Source organism: Xenopus laevis, chromosome 8L (assembly GCF_017654675.1).
Source record: "Xenopus laevis strain J_2021 chromosome 8L, Xenopus_laevis_v10.1, whole genome shotgun sequence".
In the NCBI taxonomy this organism is placed as follows: Eukaryota; Metazoa; Chordata; class Amphibia; order Anura; family Pipidae; genus Xenopus; species Xenopus laevis.
The window spans coordinates 6,503,904-6,525,109 of NC_054385.1; the positions used below are offsets into that span (position 1 = coordinate 6,503,904).

Genomic DNA, 21,206 nt, shown 5'->3' on the forward strand with positions numbered 1-21,206 from the left:
TAAATAAACCCAATAGGCTGATTTTGCTTCCAATTAGGATTAATTATATGTTAGTTTGGATCAAGTACAAGCACCTATTTTTATTATTACAGGTATGGGACCTGTTATCCAAAATGCTCAGGACCTGGGGTTTTTCCGGATAACGGATATTTCTGTAATTTGGATCTTCATACCTTAAATCTACTAGAAAATCATATAAAACCAATAGGCTGGTTTTGCTTCCAATTGGGATTAATTATATCTTAGTTGGAATCAAGTACAAGCGACTGTTATTATTACACAGAAAAAGGAAATCATTTTTGAATTACTTGGATAAGATAGAAGCTATGTGAGACGGTCATTCCTTAATTTGGAGCTTTCTGGATAATGGATCCCCTACCTGTATGTGTATACTGTATATATATATATACACATACAGGTATATATATATATATATATATATATATATATATATATATATATTATATATACACACACACACACACACATGCTGTGCTCTATCATGTGTATACTGGATGCATTGGCCATGGATAGGTATGCCAGGGTTACAAGGGCAGCCTTATATTGTTTTTTTTATACTATTTACTTCCAGTTCTGCTTTGCTTCAGTGTGAAATTTTAAAGCGTTATCAGAGGACCCCAGTAACCAGGTTTCGCTGTACTACTGATGTAACTATCTATCCAAGCCACTTCCTATTCATCTGCCTACCTGTCAAACCTCCACCTGGTTGCTAGGGTTAAGTGGAACCATAGCAACCAGACAACAGTTTAAAGGCTTAACTAGAAAGCAGCAGAACAAAACGGCAAAAATGAAAACACACAAAGAATAAATCGCACTTGTGAGTAGAAGGACAGACATAGGCAGCTTATACAGCACTTGAATATGGTTCCATACACTGGCTGATATTCTTCACTATTTCTATTGTTCTGTTCATTCAAATGGAACTGCAGGGACCCCAAGTCTTCGATGCTCCAGGCACCCATCACTCTCCATGGTACCAATATATTGGTCAGAACCGTCCTGTAAATTGCTTTCCTTCATTCACTTCTATGGGTATAAAATTGGGCATACAAACAATGATACAACAGAGTGTGTAAGTCTAATTGCAACGGATACATGTGTGGGCCTCTTGGATGACCGTTTGGATAGACAAAGCCTCATCATTTTTGAATGTGATGCTCTAACATTCATCAGCACCCATTCACAAAGGAACTTGCACCCATAAGTGCCCCAAATATCTTGCCTGAGTGTCAATGTGCCAGTCCTGCCTGTTCTGATCAAATACAACCAACTGCACACTTGATGCAATGGGAAACTGGCTGACTGGGGTGTCCAGGGACAACCAGGGCTGCCACGCCACTTCAAGGGCCCTCGACCCCAGTCACAGAGGTCCCTGACACAAGCATGAATCGAACTGCCGCACCCTCCTCCAAGCCGCACCGGACACTCCTGCCCAACAAGTACCTCCAAGTTGCAGCACAAACTTCCTTGCTGCTCCTTTGGCCTCTGCAATCTGATCTACCCATAGGCCAAGCAACAGATCTGGGGTGGCGGGGCCCACCAGTGTTTCTCTCGGAGGTCCAGTTCAACGCTGAGGAGGTGGGGCACAATGGGGATTGGCTGTGGGCACTGTAGTGATGAGCAAAATTTTTCAACAAGTTTCGCCATGAAAATGACCCCCACCGCAATGGGTGAGAAAAAATTGTCCGGCGTCAAAAAAATTGTCGCCCATACACTTTAATACATTCCAGTGAATTTTTATGGTTTTGCAAATTTTTTGTGAAACGAAATGGCTCAGATTCACCCATCACCAGTGGACAGAGAAAAGCCTGCACACACTGTGCTGGGCAAAGACAGAAAACCAAAATACCGTAATTGCAGCTGCTCTTGGGTCCAAACTATGGGACACAAGGTCCGAACTAGGGGACACAAGGTCTGAACTAGGGGACACAAGGGTCCGAACTAGCTGAAGGTGGCAGATGAGGTATTGTGCCTGGTGCCCCTCCATCTTTGCACCTTAGTGCATCTTCTGCCTACCTCTAGTGCTGGCTCTGTGCTCACAACCCACCAAGGATGTGTGTTTGCTAACCCCAACTAGGGTTGCCACCTGGCCAGTATTTTACCGGCCTGACCAGGAAAATGATGGCTGATCTCAATGTTATCAATAGGAAAAAAAGATAAACATATAGGAAGGCTGGTATTTTTTACCAGAAAAGGTGGCAACCCTAGCCCTAACCCTAACTGCAGGTTTTGAGCAAGACCATAGATCACTAGTAAAAACCATATCAATTTGCATCTGAAAATTGCACTTTGCACCATGCATCACTATCATAAATGAGACTAATGTATAATCTAATTGAGTTGAGGGTGGTCTGTCCAGTCTGAAAATCTGCCATCGCCTGTGCCCCAGGTCTGCTGATGCATGGACGGTGGTCATGCAAATGTATGACCATTGGTACGGCATCCGTCCATTTGACCTGAAGTCTGGTGGGTCACTTAAAGTTGCCTCGGGTATGGAAAACTTCACTCCACAAGCCCCTCTATTTGAGTGGCCGCATGGGCTTTGAAAAAATTACCCATAAAACATTAATGCAGAGAATTGGAAGCCATGAATAAACATTGCCCAGATTCAGTTGCACCTCGTTCTGCATTATAATAAATAGACATACCTGCCGGAGCAAGTTCACAGATTGCGGGGGGAATTACATTCGGTGGCAAAGCAAACAAATCACTGTATTCTGCTCTCTGTTCAGTCAACTAAGAAAATAACAGCGGAATTCAAGGTCACATTCAGATTAGCAATCGCTCCTTGGAGAAAGGAAACAAAAGCAACAGCGCCCCCTTCTGGAAATGATGAGAAAGCCAAGCCGTGTGCACGGAGAGGCTGATTTTAGGGCCTCCTCACCAAGGTGACTGTGCTTATTGTGTGCACTAAGCTGCAATGTCCATATGTACTCATGAAATGACGGAGGAGCAGCAGTCACGTTAAAATAAATATTTAGAAATAATGGGACGATCCAGCCCCACATTGATCAATATAGCTTCTATAACATCCAGTCATGGGAATATCCACATTTATAGACTTTCATTTGGGTCAGGAATACTCCATGGAAAACTTTATTTCTATTACATGGTCACTAGCAGAGATTACAGCTTGGGGCAATGCAGCTAGAATATCTTCCTTCTCTTCTCGGTCAAGCTCAAGGGCACTTCTCCTTTACGGGTACTGGGTAGGCAGAGAAAAGCTCATGTGTTATAAGGAACAATTTATCATTTATGGCAGGGTGGCTGTAGGGTAGAACACAGGGGGAACCTAGCCTTAGAAGACCTACTGTTATCAAAAACCCATATTTCAGGTGCCCTGTAAAAGGGTGGGCAGAAGGATGACCTCAAATGTTGCAATGGGACCAATGGACCATCCTAATGGTTTAGCAGACGGACATTGTGGGCAAGGAGTAAACTGCTTCCTCCATTGCTGATGATTATTATATGAAGTATTTACCAAAAGTTGTCCATGCCATCTTGTAGCACATAAGCACGCTAAACGGACTTTCATCATTGGATCTCCAACAGTCATAACTCACTCAAAGCCACTGAGGTGTCCTCTTCTAGTCATGGTAGACACATTATTAGGCAACTGTGTCTGTTCAGTGCTTAGGTAATCAGGTAACTTAGATCAACACTGGCCCAAAGTCAGTGGAGACGCCATGGAATAGCCATAACCAAAGCTATGATAAGTCTCATGGCCAAAGTCAGTGGAGATGCCATGGAATAGCCATGACCAATGTTATGATAAGTCTCAGGCCCAGAGTCAGCTCAGATGCCATGGAATAGCCATGACCAATGTTATGATAAGTCTCAGGCTCAAAGTCAGCAGAGATGCCATGGAATAGCCATGACCAATGCAATGATAAGTCTCAGGCCCAGTAGAGATGCCATGAAACGTTGATGGTCAGCACTATGATAAATCTCTGGGCCAAAGTAATCGGAGATGCCATGGAGCAACGATACTCAACGCTATAAGTCTCTGACCAAAAAGTCAATGGATATGCCATGGAACAACCATGATCAATGCTATGATAAGTCTCTGGCTGTTCCACTGAGTGTCCATCGTTGTCACTCAACCCACTCTTAGAAATATGCCCCAAACCTAACCTGTTCCACTAAGATGTATAGAATCATCCAATTGTCTCAAGCATTGGAGCAGAGAGTACAGCAGGGTGAAATGGGGGGCAGGATGGGACTGGGGTGGAATAGGGCCAGAGGGGCCACGGTGCACTTTTGCATCCCTGGATTATGCATGGGTCAGGAAACAAGTGGCATAGATCAAGGCGACAAATTTAAATGTCTAGTCCATTTTCATGCTGGTCCTTTTATGGCACAACTTCTACGAGCAGTTCTAATAAGCATGAAAAGTGTGAATAACTACAAGACCATAGGCTAGAAAATGATTGATTCTTCAAAAAATATATATGTATAGTTACAAAAAAGACTTTCTGTTACACAAGAAGAATATGAAACATTAAATAACAGGTAGTGGCGCTTTATAATTCAGTGAACTAAGCAAAAAATTTGTTTTTGTTATGGAACTGTAATGAGATAAAAATGACAGAAAGACAAAAGGACACAAAAAGCGCCCAGTGGGGCTCTCGTTACAAATTACACTACCAGGTTAACATCAAGCTGAATTAATGAACACCGCAGCATTTATTCAAAATAGGCTGCGCTGCGTAAAATGTATTATTGTTGTAAATGTGACAGTGCAACGGCACTGATTCTTCTCTCATATAATGCAAAAATTGTTGGGAGCTTAAGGTTAAGAAATAAAATGGCAGTTTTTTTTGTTGTTTGCCAGGGACAGAGAGCATTAAATCCCATGGGACACGGACCTCTTATTTTCAGGCAGCTGCCGGCAAGATTTATATAATGTGACATCACAGTCTTATCTTGTGCAACTATGATGGGGTTAGCCAACACAGGGAGGCATGCCACTGGGTATGGCCCCCCCATAGGTGCTAGGACTTATACTGGTTTCAAACACCTCTTTTGTTGCTCAGGGCATGCTTCTTGAAAGACTAAACCAGATTCTTCAAGGTGAACAGTCCAGTTCTAAAGTGAGGAAGAAGAAGGATGATAACAACTCTCCCCTTGGGGCAGTGGTCCCCCAACTACTGGTTAATGAGCAATATGTTGCTCACCAAACCCTTGGCTGTTGCTTCAAATCAGGTGCTTATTTTTTATTTCTGGCTTGGAGGCAAGTGTTGGTTGCATAAAAACCATGTCCACATAGGGGCTGCCAAATGGTTAATTATATCCCATGTTTGGCACCCCCTGGAAACTTTTTGAATGTTGCTCTCCAACTTCTTTTAAATTTTATTGTGGCTCACAGGTAAAAAAAAGTTTGGGGTCCCCTGCTGAAAAGGATCAGCGTAGGGGAAATCCCTGATAAAGTTATAGGAGGCTTGGGGCCTAAGACAATAAAGGGACTAGACTAGAGGTCCAATCTGGATAGACTGGTGCTGGACTGAGTGGGGAATAGCAGCTAGACAAACTCGGGTGGGACAGATTGGGTGTAGAAGCCAGACATGATGGACCAGGATGGAGCAGGCTTAAAATTAAAAAGGGGCAGAGTGGGCGTAGGTGCAGACTGGAGCAGGATGGAGTGGGCATAAAAGCAGGAATAGAACCAGCACACATTGCAGTGGCCATAAAAACAGGGCAAAGCTGGTGTAGAAACAGGACAGGATGGAGTGGTCGAAGAAGCAGGATGGACTGGAGTGGGATGGAACAGGCATAGAAAAAGGACAGACTGAACAGGGATGCAGAAGGCATTGAAACAGGACAGGAGTAGGCATAGAAACATAACCAACTCAAGTGGAACTAGATGTGAACCAGCTCTGACTGGTTAGCCCAAATAGTCAATAAGGTTGTTGGAATATAGAAGACAAAATGAAACGGGCAGATGAAAAGCACCTGTGGATAAGAAGACTGGAGACCCTTGGGCCCACTAGAAACCTCCTAGCAACACTACCAGAAGCCACCCCTTTCTGCAGCGATAACACCCACCTCACAGGGGCGATCCTGGCCCCTTCTCCCCCTCCACCAGAAATTCGCTCTTAAAGTACCAGGAGCAGCATTTTTGCTGCCCCTGGTACCTAGTGGGGTGCTGCCACCTGAGGCGACAGCCTCAACTTGCCCCATTGGCGAAGCACCCCTGCCACCTCACCATGGCAAACCCCTGCCATGCACACACTTGATGGACCCATGGGTCACAGCCCACCTGAATTCCTCCTAGTATCCCAGTGGCCCAGTCTGATGCTGGAGCATCACAGGTGTTCATTGTAATCTTGCAATATTAAAATGCACAACTGGTGTTGTCTGCCTGCACTGAGAGGCTGTGCTTACATCTCCTATAAATAGGGCATAAAATGGCTAATTCAAGTCATAGCCCTAGATTCAGTAGCTAAGAATTGATATTGAAAATAAGATCTCAAAGTCCAATTCTGTTATAAATCTTACTCTGGCTACGGCATCAATCACAGGATGAAGAAAACTATAAGCTATTTTTCTGGGAACACACTGCCAATCACGAGAAAAATTGTCAGATGCCACGGAACGTAAAGGTACTATTTTTCAACTTACGAATGTCTCCAGATGTATTGCAATGGAAACCTGAAAATAACACAACCCACCAGCTTCATCTGCTGTGACAGATGACAAAAAGCGCAGACCACACACTTCATCTTCATGTGGAAATATTCCATCAGAAGCTTCAAGTCTGGGAAAGTGAGGAACACAATGCCCGGGTAAATAAATGAGCCCTATGTGTTCGGAGGGAATGATCTGACGCTTTCTCTGTCAGGAGTATACAAATCACTGTTATTTTTTTTATATTACTATTTGCATAATGTTAAAAGAAACGATTTGTCCAGATCCGTCTCTCGGAATCTCTCAAGTGATGAATGAAACTGGAGAGGGAAACGTAACAGGAGCCAACGCTCTGATGGTCTACAAGATAGTCCTCTGCCAATGAAATGTTAGATGGTGCAGTGCATTCACCAACATCCAGCAGTCACACAAACAGACATAAGGGGTGGCCATCCAAATGGTGGCCCTCCAGATGAATGAACAATGGTTAAAAGAGTAAAACTTTGCAACCGTTACTACAGTTGTCTTCTTCATCTCTCTCAATGTTTCTAATAGAAATTTGTCCACAGAAGGTGTAGCCCCACCCACTTTTTTAAGTTTTTGCCCCCTTCATAACTTTACATAATAGATTTTGCAAATACACACTGTAGATATACTCTTGGCTGTGAGCACGAAGACCAATAAGTGGGCAAAAGTAGATTTCTTCACCTTCTTAACCTTCTTCCCAAGGGTTTCTTGGGGAACCACTCTTAACAGCATGGGGATCCATTTTTGGATCCTGATCCATGGGTTAAGCATTCCTGCTTTAACATGAGTTGTAGCTGTAAGAATGGAGACCAGTAAGTGGGCAAAAGTAGACTTTGAGCTTGAAACAGCTCCAATGACAATGCAGTCCCTTAACTCAAATTTCTTTCCTTTTTTTCAGGGGATTCTTGGGAAACCTCTCTTAGCATGGGGATCAATTTTTGGATAGGTGAAGAATGCTTGCTTTAACAGGAGCTAAAGTTGAGGCATTGCCTCACTATAGCTATAGTAGATCCAGCTCCTGAGGGTGAGTAAAGGTATGGGTGTGGGGTCAGACTAAAAAATCAAAGTAGAGTGAATGGGCAGTGGTCGAGGCAGGCAGCAATGGTTTGAAGAGTCAGGCTGGAGACAAAGGCAAGTAGTCTAGATCAGACATTACTTCAAAAGAACATGGAAGCTTGGTTGCTATTTAAAGGCCAGTGTGCCAGTGCCATTAAGATGTTAGTGTCACAATTCTGCATTATCTGTCCTGATGGAAAATTTACATTGGTCAACAAAAGGAAGTAAAGAGGAGCCATGATTGTTCTGGTGGTCAGTTCGAATGAATGCAACAACACAAAGGATGTACAAAATATAGGTTTTTCCTGATTAAAGAGATACTTTTATGTTACTGCACCACTTTTTTGCAGTTTGTGCTACGGCACCAAATCTACATTTTACAGGCAGCAATCTTTATAGAAAAGAAAGTATTGTTAAACATTGACAAATAAATATGATGCCGGTCATACCTAAGGTACATCAGTCTTCGTTTGTCCAATGCATTAAAGCCCTGTGATTTTTAGGGATTGTATTGATTTGAATCCCAGATTTATCCAAGAATGTAACGTGCAGAATGTCCACATGGTATTCACAACAGTGCTTCTGAAATGGGTTGGCAGATATTTTATTTTGAGCTTTGGCGCTGAGCAAAGAACACATTTCTTAGGCAAAAGCCTTTACATTCATACAAGTAATGTGCTCCATATTGCATTAACAGCAGTGGCACTGCAAAAGGCCACCCATTGGGCAGCTAGTAAGTACAGGGCCCCATTAAATGATGCGCACGTTAAAGACACATAGGGGGAAGGAGGGGGTTTCAACATGCCTCCCCCATCTGCCCCTCATGAATACATTGCTGACGAATGCTGGACGGCTGCAGGTCTTTGCACTCAAAAAAAGGGTTCGGTAGGTAGAAAGGTACCAGTTTTTTGTACTTTGTATCCAACCAGTTGGTAAATGATCCCTAAAATATTTCTATCTGCATTTGGCAGAAAGCTAGTTCTGTCTGTATAGATATCATGGTCCAGGTATGGGACCTGAGGTTTTACAGATAAGGGGTCTTTCTGTAATTTGGAGCTCCATACCTAAAAAATCCTCAATATTAAACTCAGTAGGATTGTTCTGCCTCCAATAAGGATGAATTATATCTTACTTGGGATCAAGTTCAAGGCCCTGTTTTATAACTACAGAGAAAAAGGAATTCCTTTTAAATAAAGTTGAATTATTTGATTAAAATGAGAGCCTATGGGAGATTTCTAGATTCTAATTCTTGATAATGGGTTTCTGGATAACGGATTCCATACATGTACTTTTACTCAGAGAATCACCACCATGACCCAATAACTTGGTTAGAGTTGGTACAGCAGCATGTTGTTAATCTAGGTATGAAACATGTTATCTAGAATGCTCAGGACCTGGGGTTTTATGGATAAAGGATCTTTCAGTAATTTGGATCACCATATATTTAAGTCTGCTAAAAAATCATTTAAACATAAAATAAACCAAATAGGATCGGTGTACCTCCCATGAGGATTAATTATATCTTAGTTGGGATCAAGTACTTTTTTATTATTACAGAGAAAATGGGAATCATAATAAAAAATAGAATTCTATTCTTTAAATGGAGTCTAAGGGAGACGGCTTGCCATAATTCTGAGCTTTCTGGATAATGGGTTTCCAAGTAACGGATCCCATACCTGTACTATTATTCTATTATAGGGAGAAACTGCACATTGATAAAGGGTATAATGGAGGCCTGTTCAAACCTCAGCACCCAGTTTACGTTCCGAAACCACAGGATTAAGGGACTGTAAACCCAAAAAATACAATTGTAATTAGTAAAAGAAAATAGGATTCCATGCAAGTTTCCAGGATACCGTGTTCTTGCTATATATGTAAATGTTATAACGATATACTAATACAAACCTCAGGATAAATTATTTTCAGTGCATTTGTGAAGCATAATAATAAACTTAAAGTGATACTCGCCTGAAAATGAAAAGGGTGTGTTTATTGATATGATAAAAGAAGGGAGATTACTGTATAAGTTTACCTTTTCTAATCTTCTTGGGCTGCAGTGGTGTAGAATTAAGAGCAGCCAGTAATTTAGAAAGAAGCTGGCTCTGCCTCCTTACTATTATCCACACAGGTACATGTCTATGCCTGAGGCATGAGCAGTATGGAATATATTCCCCTATACAAACAGAAAAACACATGACAGTTTTATTTTCAGCACTAAAGTAAACCACGTTTCAACACTAATTAACAATAAAATTGTATTTTTGGGTAAAAATAAAAGCTTTTGATATTTATGATAGTGTTCTTCAAATTGGTTTAGATTCTGACACAAAAAGATTTTATTAGACTGGGCCAGCGGGATATCGGGAAAAAACCTGGTTGTCCCCATGACCCAGGTCCGCTCCCCTCTCCACAGATGACAGCCACAAGGATGGACGTATACGGCCGCGGCTGATGGTTACTAGGCACTGTGAAGGGGCCCCCTCAGTTCATATGGTGGGCTCTTTAAGTCACAGTCCTGTTGGGCCCTGATGTCCCAGTCTGCCCCGGCTTATTGTCTACGAGTACTGGAGCGTGTGTTGGAGTTCTATGGTTTAAAGACCTGGATGGCAAGGTGTTTCAGTAGTAGGAAAGCACCGAATCCAGGACTCGGTTTGGAATTCGGCCAGGATTCAGGCTTTTTCAGTTGAATTCGGCCGAACCGAACCTGAATCCTAATTTGCATATGCAAATTAGGGACGGGGAGGGAAATCGCGTGACTTTTTGCCACAAAACAAAGAAGTAAAAAATGTTTTCCCCTTCCCATCCCTAATTTGCATATGCCGGATTCGGTTCAGTATTCGGCTGAATCTTTCACAAAGGATTCGGGGGTTCAGCCGAAACCAAAATAGTGGATTCGGTGCATCCCTATTCAGTATTTGTCAAAGGCAAATAGTGTTGATTTAATAATATCCTCAATAGCAGTAAGGCAAGAAAAGCTGAGAGATAATGAAATCATATTTGTGAAATCATATTTTGCCACAATTAATAATTAATCATCTCCTAAGAAATTGCACTGGTTTCTTCCCCCGGTTTTTCATTGAATAATAAATGCTTTCGGGTCGGAGAGTGGGTGGTCATGTCATGTGGGTGGGATGTTGAGGCCACGGGGCGGGGAAATGGGCAGGACATAGGTGGGCCTGTCCTTATAAGGTGTTATCTGTCATCGAAGGGAGGGATTTACAGGGTATTGTACATTTAATGAAGGTTATATTACCAGTAAACTTGTAATTCCGGCCCTGGCCCTACTTGGTGATTTACTGGCTGGATCGACCAAATACCAGCCGGATGGAAACCCTAGTTTGTGCCCATTTTTAACTAGTCTGCAACCAAATCATTTATTGCATAATGTCTTTTAATTATTTCTGTCATTGCAGTATGGGAATAATGTAATTGTTCGCAAATTCCATTGCTTGGCGTAAATAAGTTAAGGAATAACAAAATTGCACATATTTTGAGTGAACACATGATCGAAAAATGGTTATAAATAAGCTAAAAACAGACATTTTACCTGACAATCATTAGTTGCCCTACAACACAGACTGTGCCTAATAGGCAGGCTGAAAACCTACCGCCCATGAATTGTCTCCACAACTGATATGGTCTCAAATTGAATCAGCCACAACTTAAGTCCTTGTCTAATGTGATCCAATCATGGGCCAGTGGTCCAACCAATAAGATCTGTCCCTCCACTTAAGCAAAGGTCTGTTTAGAGAGCACTCTAAACACCTGGATCTACCCTCATATGACCATTCTGGTGCCAATATGGAAGCATGAATTAGATGGGAGACAAATGTAACCATTAAGCAGTTGGTGTATCTTCCCTGAGGATCATGGATAGTGTTTAGTGGTCTTCTATCTTCTTCCCACCTAAATCTCATGTATCATGTTTAATAGAACAAGCAGCCTGAGCATTGGAAGTCTAGATATCGGGATTGCAGTACAACATTCAGTGCAGTGTTGGGTTAGAACGCAAACATTTTTGATGCAGCTTATGAATGTAACACTTTTTTTTTTTTGCTCAAGAATGCTGCAGCTTATAATTGGTGAGCTTGCAGGCCGTAGAAGTGCAGTTTAGACGTGGAACACAAGAGGTAAAGTGCAGATCGTTGTGGAGAGAGTAGCTCAGGGCTTGGGGCCGACTGCAGAGAAGTCTCTTTTCATCCAAGGATTCCAAATGCGTTTCACACAATGATATCAATGACTGGACTTGTTCTTGAAGAGGAAGTCCTTTGAATCGTCTCTGGGCCAAGTAGAAGAAGGCTTCCACAAAGGCCTGCAAGCACATACCTGCAAAGAGAACGCCAAAATTTATGTACACAACACATCCATGGTTCCAGTTCCTAATAAGCCTTCATGTCAGAAGGATACAAATGCTCTAACATTAACTCAAACTGTACAACTAGCATTTACAAGGAGAAGACAACCACAAGTGAGCTTCTTAAAGGGGATAGGCACCCATAAAGCCTCTTCCCAAAATACATTATATTATTTTATACAGTATATTCATAAAAATGGTAAATAGTTTTAATGTAACTGCTACTGATTATGATATGAAGTCCAGACATGCATGGCCTTGCCCTTTATGACTTATGTTATGTAAGCAGCGATGTGTGATTTGACAAAAAGTCGACCCACACCCAACCCTAACCCGTCCGCTCTAAATCTGCCCAGCACTTCTATTTATAGGCCTGCACATGACCCACCCATCTCTGATGACACAAAAAGGTCCCGTGGGTGTTGTACCATCCCATCAGAAGTAAGGAGGACTATTGGAGTTAAGGATTGCCTCACAATATAAAAAAATACAAAGAGGAGCTTAAAGGAGAAACTAAGCTTGACGAAGAAGGTTAGACCAAAAAAGTTGTGAAAAATGCCATGGTGTCTGGCCTGATGCTGTGGTACCCTAGAGCTACCGCCAACCTGAATGAGATGGTAGCTTCATGGAACCCACAGCATGATGCATTAAAGGAGAACTCAACCCAAAAATTAAAAAAGCCCCTTCCTAGTAAGCAAGATAGTCCCCCCTCCCTGCTTCCCCTTGCATAGTTCAATAGGTCTTAAAATGTCCCTAATATTTTTCCCACCTAACACCTAAGCGCAACGAAGCTTGTGGGCGCCATCTTCCAGCTCGCGAGTCTTCATCTTAAATAGAGTGCTATACTGATGCATGCGCCAAAAGTGCCGGAAATTGTCGAAGAGGACTTGAATTGCTGAAGAGGACCCGAAAAAAATCTGAAGATCTGGAAGATGGTGCCTACAAGCACAAGTTAGGTGAGAAAAATATTAGGGACATTTTCAGACCAATTGAAGGGAAACAAGGAAGGGGGACTATCTTGCTTACTCGGTAGGGGCTTTTTATCATTCGGAAGTTGAGTTCTCCTTTAAGAAGCTCAGAAGACTTGCACCCAAAAAAATCACAATCTAACGCGGTTTTCTAACCTCTGCTTGATGATTTGCGACGACCCCTAAGCTTAACTTCTCAGAATCAGCTCAGAGCTCACTGAGCATGTGCAGTGCCACTGACACTCAAAAGATGGCCTAACAAGATACAATATTTAAAGGCCTGGATCATTACTGTTCTTGGGCTGCTGAACCTTTGCGCTGATACAGTAAGTTCTATATTTGAAATACAGCATTTAAAGGCAGATTTTGGCTTTAGTTCTCCTTTGTTTCCTGGATTTACATTGTGCAGTTATGTGAAACAGCACTTCAGTCTGAAATAGACAACCCAATGAAAGACAAAGGCCTACTATAAAAAAAAGCCATGATCATTTTCACAAAAAAATTGGCATGGCTGTGCTGGCACTTTGATATGGGATTACTGGCGGAATCCTCTTTTCCATGCTATTAAGCTGGATTCATCGCTAATGGTACAAACAAATGATAAAGAAAAAAAAAATCCAAAATGAAATATTCTTATTTAACATTCATGTTCCTCCAAAGCCAGAAGACATTACATAGAAATGTAACGGGACCTGGTGGAGAGAACATATCTACAAATCTGGCCCTTTATGAGCATCCGGTGAGCACGGCATTATCTTGTAAGCTGTTTAATCACTGTTTACATATGAAATGTTATTTTTAATGCACGGCTCCCTGGTGGCTGTATAAGTTTGTTAATGCTTTGTGGATGGGATATAACGGAGCTGGTAATCAAGAGCCGATTATAACGACTCTCTGCCGAGTGCCAAATAATAATACTTTGATAAAGACACTGTGATTCTTATTCAAGGGGGTCCATTAAACACAATGCGGATACATATTTAGTGGAAACCCATCTCCAGCTTAATGAACAGATGAAGGGAAGCGGAACAAAGTATCAGAGTCCAGCTCAGCTGGCGGCCAATGACCTTCCAGTCCTTTGTCCTCTATTTAACCAACCACTGGACAGTATGGAAAGTATAGAATCTATCCTTTGCTCTACAACAACAAACCAAGGACCATTTATCTAAAAATCACATTCACATTTACTATACTGTTGCTTTGAGAATGTGAGGTCAATGTACTCCCAGAGGTTCAGTGGGAGGGTTGAAGTTCAAACTGGATGAGGCACTGGTCCACAAAGCCTTTGCAGGCCAATGATCAGCACTGTAGCTTTAAGGAGATGGAATATGGGGTTCTCTGGATGGCACAGGAGCTTAAGCAGTAGATTGAGGCTCAAGTGCAGTCCAATGAAATGACAGATGGGCTAATAGTGCCTCCATGGTTTGTGGTTCATCAGTAAAGGAGGCCACACACGGGATGACAAGGCTATCCTAGCCCGTGTCTGAAAAGAAGGATATTGTAGCACGGTCCATACATATATTTTCTCTTGCTCAGACTATGCTTCTTCAATGGAGTCCAGTACCTGTTTCATTGTACCTACAGTGTCTAACCCCCAAATGACAACAGCAAAAGGTGGCCACCAGTATGGATGGACTATCTTACGATATCCTCCTATTCGCCCCCCCAAGCTGGATAGAGTATCTTATTAGTCCATGTATGGCCAACTTTAGCAGTACCTGTCCTGCCTGTGCCCCTGTTTCTGCTTCCATACCAATCTGAGCGAGCCAAGCTTGAAACCTCTACTGATCTATATGTGAAAGGGATGGTGGATATGCCAGACATAACGATGGTAGATTGGCCAAGTTAGCTGAAAAAAAGCTCACATGCCATCCTTTATTTTTGGGGCGAGCCAATCGATAATCATTAAATCTAATATGGCTCGTTAATTATAATGGTGCTGCTGTAATGCTAATAATATAGCTTTGTGTTGTGGCTGATATGGGCACTGCCATTATGGGATTGGTTAATTTCCAGTGGTACATTAGTATTAAGCACCAATGATGGATTTCCATCATTTTAGTCCAAAGGAAGCTCTCCTTTAGAAATTAATATGGGGCTGCATTTTATAGCTCTACTCTGTTCATCTTTTGATCCCTGCAGCTGTGAACTCAATAGCTCTGTTCTTGCATCACACCTATATCCCTAGGGAGCAAGGGAAAGCAGGTTGTGTGTGTTTCCCTTAAATAAAGTCTGGGAACAGGAGGAGAAGATGAGACCGGCAAAAAATGAGATGGTTCTCTTCTCCTCCTAACAAGGCATCAAGGGCGTATTTACTATATAGCCTTACCTGTGCCTAATGTGGCAGCTTACGGGGGTGACGTAAAGAAGTTGTTAACTTTTAGTATGTTATAGAATGCCTACTCCTAAGCTTTTCAATTGGCCTACATTTTTTCTTGTTTATAGTTTTTGAATTATTTGCCTTCTTCTACTCTTTCCAGCTTTCAAATGGGGGTCACTGACCCCATTAAAAAAACAATTGCTCTGTAAGGCTACATATGTATTGTTATTGCTTTTTATCACTTGTCTTTCAGGCCTCTCCTATTCATATCCCAGTCTCTTATTCAAATCAATGCATGGTTTCTTGGGAAATTTGGACCCTAGCAACCAGATGGCTGAAACTGCAGACGGAGAGCTGCTAAATAAAAAGCTAAATAAGTCAAAAACCACAAATAGTAAAAAATGAAAAGCAAATGCAAATTGTCTCAGAATATCACTCTCAAGTTGATTTAAAGGTGAAGAACCCCTATAAGAAATTGCATGAGGAAAATCTCCCCAGCCCTCCAGCTCACATCTAATTGCTGCCAAATCCAGTAGCTGAGCTGGACTATGGATCTTCTGTAGGACAGAAGAACCAGCAGGAATATCAGCAACGCACTGATCACCGAAGGAAGGGGGGGACTGAAGTCCAGTTCAGCTAACCCTTAAAAACAATGCTGCCATTCTTTACAGCCTCGAGCCAATTCCTTTTCATTCTCTATAGAATGGGACTTTGCGCCACTTGAGAGGCCACCGAGGAAATAAGTCATTGAAAGGGAATCTAAATGGAAATGAGAATTTACCTGATTCTCTTTGGTCTAACCCCATGCTGCTCCAGCGTCTCGTTATGTCGATGTACAGGATATCCACAGACGCCATTGAGAAATTGGTGTTGCTCAGCTTACAGCTTCTGAGAAAAGAAAAAAAAACGGCAAACTTTAATAAAAAAAAATCCGAAAATTAATACTTTTGTAAGGAGGAAAGAAATGAATTTTTGGTTTGTCCATTGATCTTAGCGAGGAGCCTTCAAGCTGCTGGGTATTTATTCTGCAGGATCTGAGAGCAAGGCCGCCAAAGTCTTTCTCTCTCCGCTCTTTTTAAAATTTCAAATGGAAATTGTATTCTGAACCTGAAAGGGTTTTGTGTAATTAAAGTGTCCTGTGATTCTGTATAGCTGGAATTAAGCCTGGTGAAGCAACTGGGTTTTTTTGGGGGGGAATCAGTTAACAATGATCCACAATTTATTGAGATGTGAATGAGGGTCTGAATATGTACAAAGCTGTATATGTCGGCTATGGGGGGCTTATGTAGTAACGGAGGCAAGTGGTCTCTATCTAGTATCCCATAGCAACCAGAAGATGGCATTTAAGGACAGGGTTGGACTATAAAGCCTAAGGTTAAAGGAGAACTAAAGCTTAACTAAAGAATTAGCTAGAAATGTTGTACATTATGCTTTGTGCTTCTGTACCAGACCAAGGCGACCACAACCCTTTATCAGTAAAGATCTGTGTCTCCAAAGATGCCCCAGTAGCTCCCCATCTTCTTTTCTGCTGATTCACTGCACATGCTCTGTGCTGCTGTCACTTACTGAGCTTAGGGACCCACTCACAATATACAGTACACATAGAATAGAAATGTCACAATATAAGGCTGATTAGTAATTAATACACATAATTACTACATGGCAGCACAGAAACCAGTGCAATTAGCATCAGAATTTAATAATCAGCAAACCTGTAGCATCAGCTTATATTACAGACAAACCTCATTTTCTGCTGGAAAATTAGTGATGGCCCCTAAGCTTAGCTTCTCAACAGCCAATCAGAGCCCACTGAGCATGTGAGTGTCACAGACACTTTCCAAGATGGTGACCCCCTGTGACAAGTTCGAAGTCCTGGATCATTGCTGCTATTGACAAGCTGAAACTTTAGCCTCGTGCAATAAGTTCACTATATAAAATATTCCATTTTTAGCCATATTCATTTTTAGGGTTCAGTTCTCCTTTAAGCCAAGAGCACCAAGGAACATTTTTTCCCACCACTTTGGGGGTTATTTATCAAAATCCGAAATGATCTCATTATTTTCTGAAATAGACTCCGACCAAATCAGCACAGGTTTTTCCCCCTTATTTATCAAAAAATATTTTCCCGTGCGGGAAAAAACATGAAGAGATCAAGAAAAAATCGGATAGTATGAATTTTTCGGATTTTCTACCCGAAAACCTTTTTTTGGATTTTTGCTCCAAAAACCACTAAATCTTACCCCCTAATTTTCATGTCATTAAGATTTGCAAAGGATTTTTGAGAGAAAGCAGTAATTCCCGAGGGCAAGAGCTTGGTAAGTGAGAACTAAGTGGCGTACGCCTTAACACTCTTGCATTTGTTCCCTCGGGGATTAGAAAATGAATCCTTGTTTTTTTCAGTTCTTTAAATTTATAGGATTGGTTTCTACCCAAACTCCTTCACTCGCTGCTATCCTAAACAAACAGAGAGAGTTACTAGAGCTGTTTACTCAGGTTCTGCAGAATAAATATAGTCTTATATAGCTTGCACTATTGTGGATAATCTATTGGCGATAAACTGCTACGGTAACTTTCCTTCTCCTTCAGCCAAGGAACAGTGCTGCTAAGCAGTGCTGCTTATTACCTACAAATACCAAAAGGTATTTTAGATTAAAACAATCCTACATTTATGGCCCTTTGAATGTATCTTAGCTCTCGCCCACGCTCTGCCCGTACATGAGTAGCCCTGGCTGCGTTGCCTTATTCCCGTGCCGTATGTAAAGAGCCTCTCCGAGCGCTGCTGCCCAGGGATCTGTTTGCATTCGGAATACATTAGGCACATTTTTAAAAATGGTTAAGTAATAAGCTTTAGAGCGAGTATTACACGATGCCTGAAATGCTCTCAGCGGGAGACCTGGTTTTATTTAAAGTCTGAATCTGCCTAAATATTCGGAATTTTCCCTGATATGAAACGTGTCTCCGGGTTCTCAGGCGACCCATACTTAAAGAGGTAATACAGACTTTAGCTGTTTCAAGAATAGCTGTTAATCTGTTTTACGCACGGGATACTGGGCAAGGGTGCCCATGAATTATTCACAGTACGCTTCTCTGCTTTGCAACTGTTTCTGCCAATTTTATTCGCAGACATGGGTATGGTTGTTGGGTTGGCAGGGGTTCTAAATCTTAAAATAATTTAAATAAAACTTTATTTCCCATGTTTTCTGCCCCATCCACTTCTGATGAGGTCACTTCCTGGTGGTCAATGCGTAGTGGGTCGGGTTGTGGGTAAAAATTCCGGGTGAGGGTCTTGTTCAGTCCCTCTCCTATTCATATTCCAGTCTCTTATTCAAATCACTTCATGGTTGCTAGGTTAATTTGGACCCTAGAAACCAGATTGCTGGAACTGGACAGCTGCTGAATAAAAAGCTAAAAAACTCTACAAATAATAAAAAATAAACACCAAAAAAAAATAAAAATAGCAAATTGTCTCTACATCATACTAACAGTTACCTTAAAGGTGAACAACCCCCTCTAAGCAACATGGAAGTCTGTGTGCAAACTGCAACTGCTGGATTGAGCCACTTCACACCCTGGTAAAAGACCCTGACAGTCTCCTAAATGATCGGTGGACCTGATAATAAACTAAAAAAGGTTTAATTTAAATATATTTATCACCCTGATTAGCTTTCTTGGAAAGGTCTTGCCTTCATTGGTGAACAGAACTTAATCCGACCTTATTAAATGGAAAGAGGTGAATTTTGATTGCTCCGGAATATGGGGAATTAGCAGTGTAAATACTGGGATTTCTCCATTCTCCTGAACTAATATATTAAAGGGATTTAAAAGTGGAGAATAATAAAGCAGTGACTTATGTGCCCAACTAGCAGATCTCCGGACTACTGACGCATGGCACAGAGTTGTCTAATTAAAATATAATAATGTGTGCTATAAAAACACGAGGGCGCAGCTTCTTCTATGCAGGGAATCATTTTACCTACAAATTTGTATAGCGTCTCCGTATGTACAAATATATCCCAAGGCAATGAGCCATTCACAGTAGTATTAACAGGGCGGCCCAAGAAAATGAACAATCGAATTCTTGGGACCTGGGGTTTTCTGGATATGGTATCTTTCTGTAATTTGGATTTCCATAATTTAAAAAACAATTAAACATAAATATAACCCAATAGTATTGTTTTGCCTCCAATAATGATTAATTATATCTTAGCCTTAAATGTAATAAAAGGCACTAAGTTTGCCCATAACCCATAGCAACCAATAAGATTTGCTTTTAGACAGGTGACCAGTAAATGCTGCCTGCTGATTGGTTGCTATGGGGAAAAAAAATCCTATTTAATGGGGCCGGTGAAATACCATGTAAAGGGGTTGTTCATCTTTAAACTAACGTTTAGTATGATGTACAGAGTGATATTCTGAGACAACTTGCAGTTGGTTTAAATTTTTTATGGTTTATGAGTTATTTAGCTTTTTGATTTGAATAAGAGACTGGAATATGAATAGGAGAGGCCTGACTAGAAAGATGAGTAATAAAAAGTAGCAATAACAATAAATGTGTAGCCTTACAGAGCATTTGTTTTTAGATGGGGTCAGTGCAATGTGCAATCAGGACGACGTCAGAAAAAGGCTAATAATTCTAATTATAACCCCAACTACACAAAAGAAAAAATGAAGGCCAATTGAAAAGCTGCTTTGAATTGGCCAACAAAACATGAAAACATAACTAATGGACATTGTATAGTTGCTTAGAATTACATTTCACTACTCAAACTACAGGTATATGAGTCATTATCTGGAAACCTGTTATCTAGAAAGCTCCCAAATTATATAAAGATTGTTTCACATAGACTGCATTATAATCAAATAATTCAAATTTTTAAAAGCGATTTCCTTTTTTCTCGGTCATTATGGAACGGACCTTGTACTTCATCCCAACTAAGATAATAAATCCCAATTGGATGCAAAGCAATGATAAAGGGTTTAAGTAATGTGAAAATGATTTTCTAGTAGACTTAAAGTATGAAGATCCAAATTACAGAAAGATCCCCGATTATGCGGAAAACCTCAAATCCCGAACATTCTGGATAAAAGGATCCATACCGGTATTATATTTGTGTTTACTTCCCCTTTATTATTAATTCCCTTCATCTGTGACATAATCTGAAATTTTTCCTTTAAAACCCGTTGTGTGTGGGAACTCGAAGGGCAGAGACACACGGTCAGATTCGGGGAGATTTGTCGTCCGGCGTCAAATCTCCTCTTCTTCAGGGCAACTAATCTTGCCAAACTGCCGTTCCGCTGGCTAGAATGTAATTCGCTGGCGGGATGGCACTCGGAGCACTTCGTTATCCAAAAGTTGCCCGAAGTTGCCTTACAAGGAAACTTCGGGCGACTTCAGAAAGCCAAAGCGATCCGAGTGCCGCCGGCGATTTACATTCTAGCCGACGGGAAGGCAGTTTGGGGAGATTAGTCACCCTGAAGATTTATTGCTGGGCGAATAATCTCCCCGAATCTGACCGTGTGTCTCTGCCCTAAATCGCCCTCCCCAGTTAGAGAATATGAGCCGTTTCTCCTGTTATTTTTCTCTTTTTTTTTCCTTTCCATCTTTGAAAGAATGAGAGTCTGGGAGAGAATTGGGGGCAATTTATTTTTATAAAAGCTGATATTTTTCAGTCTGGAATAAGGATTTCAAAGAGAGGGAGATAAGGAGGAGAGACTGAGCAATTGCTCTCTTTTACCTTCATGATAAGAAGAGAGAGCAGTCCTTGTGCAAATGCAAAACCTTCTCAATAATTACAGAGAGAGCAATATAAATAGAAGAGGATTACTTGCATAT

At 41.4% G+C, this 21,206-nt stretch overlaps 1 protein-coding gene across 1 annotated transcript in view; it reads right to left on the bottom strand.

Annotated features, from left to right (window-relative positions):
• Positions 1–11,495: 11,495 nt before the first annotated feature.
• ttll11.L (tubulin tyrosine ligase like11 L homeolog) overlaps positions 11,496–21,206 on the bottom strand; it is a 78,133-nt gene continuing 68,422 nt past the window's right edge. The window contains exons 8-9 of the mRNA XM_018229513.2: positions 16,155–16,261; positions 11,496–12,057 (exon numbers count right to left, since the gene is read on the bottom strand). Of these exons, the coding sequence (XP_018085002.1) occupies positions 11,789–12,057; positions 16,155–16,261 (376 nt within the window). The 3' untranslated portion in view covers positions 11,496–11,788. The remainder of the gene's footprint in view (positions 12,058–16,154; positions 16,262–21,206) is intronic.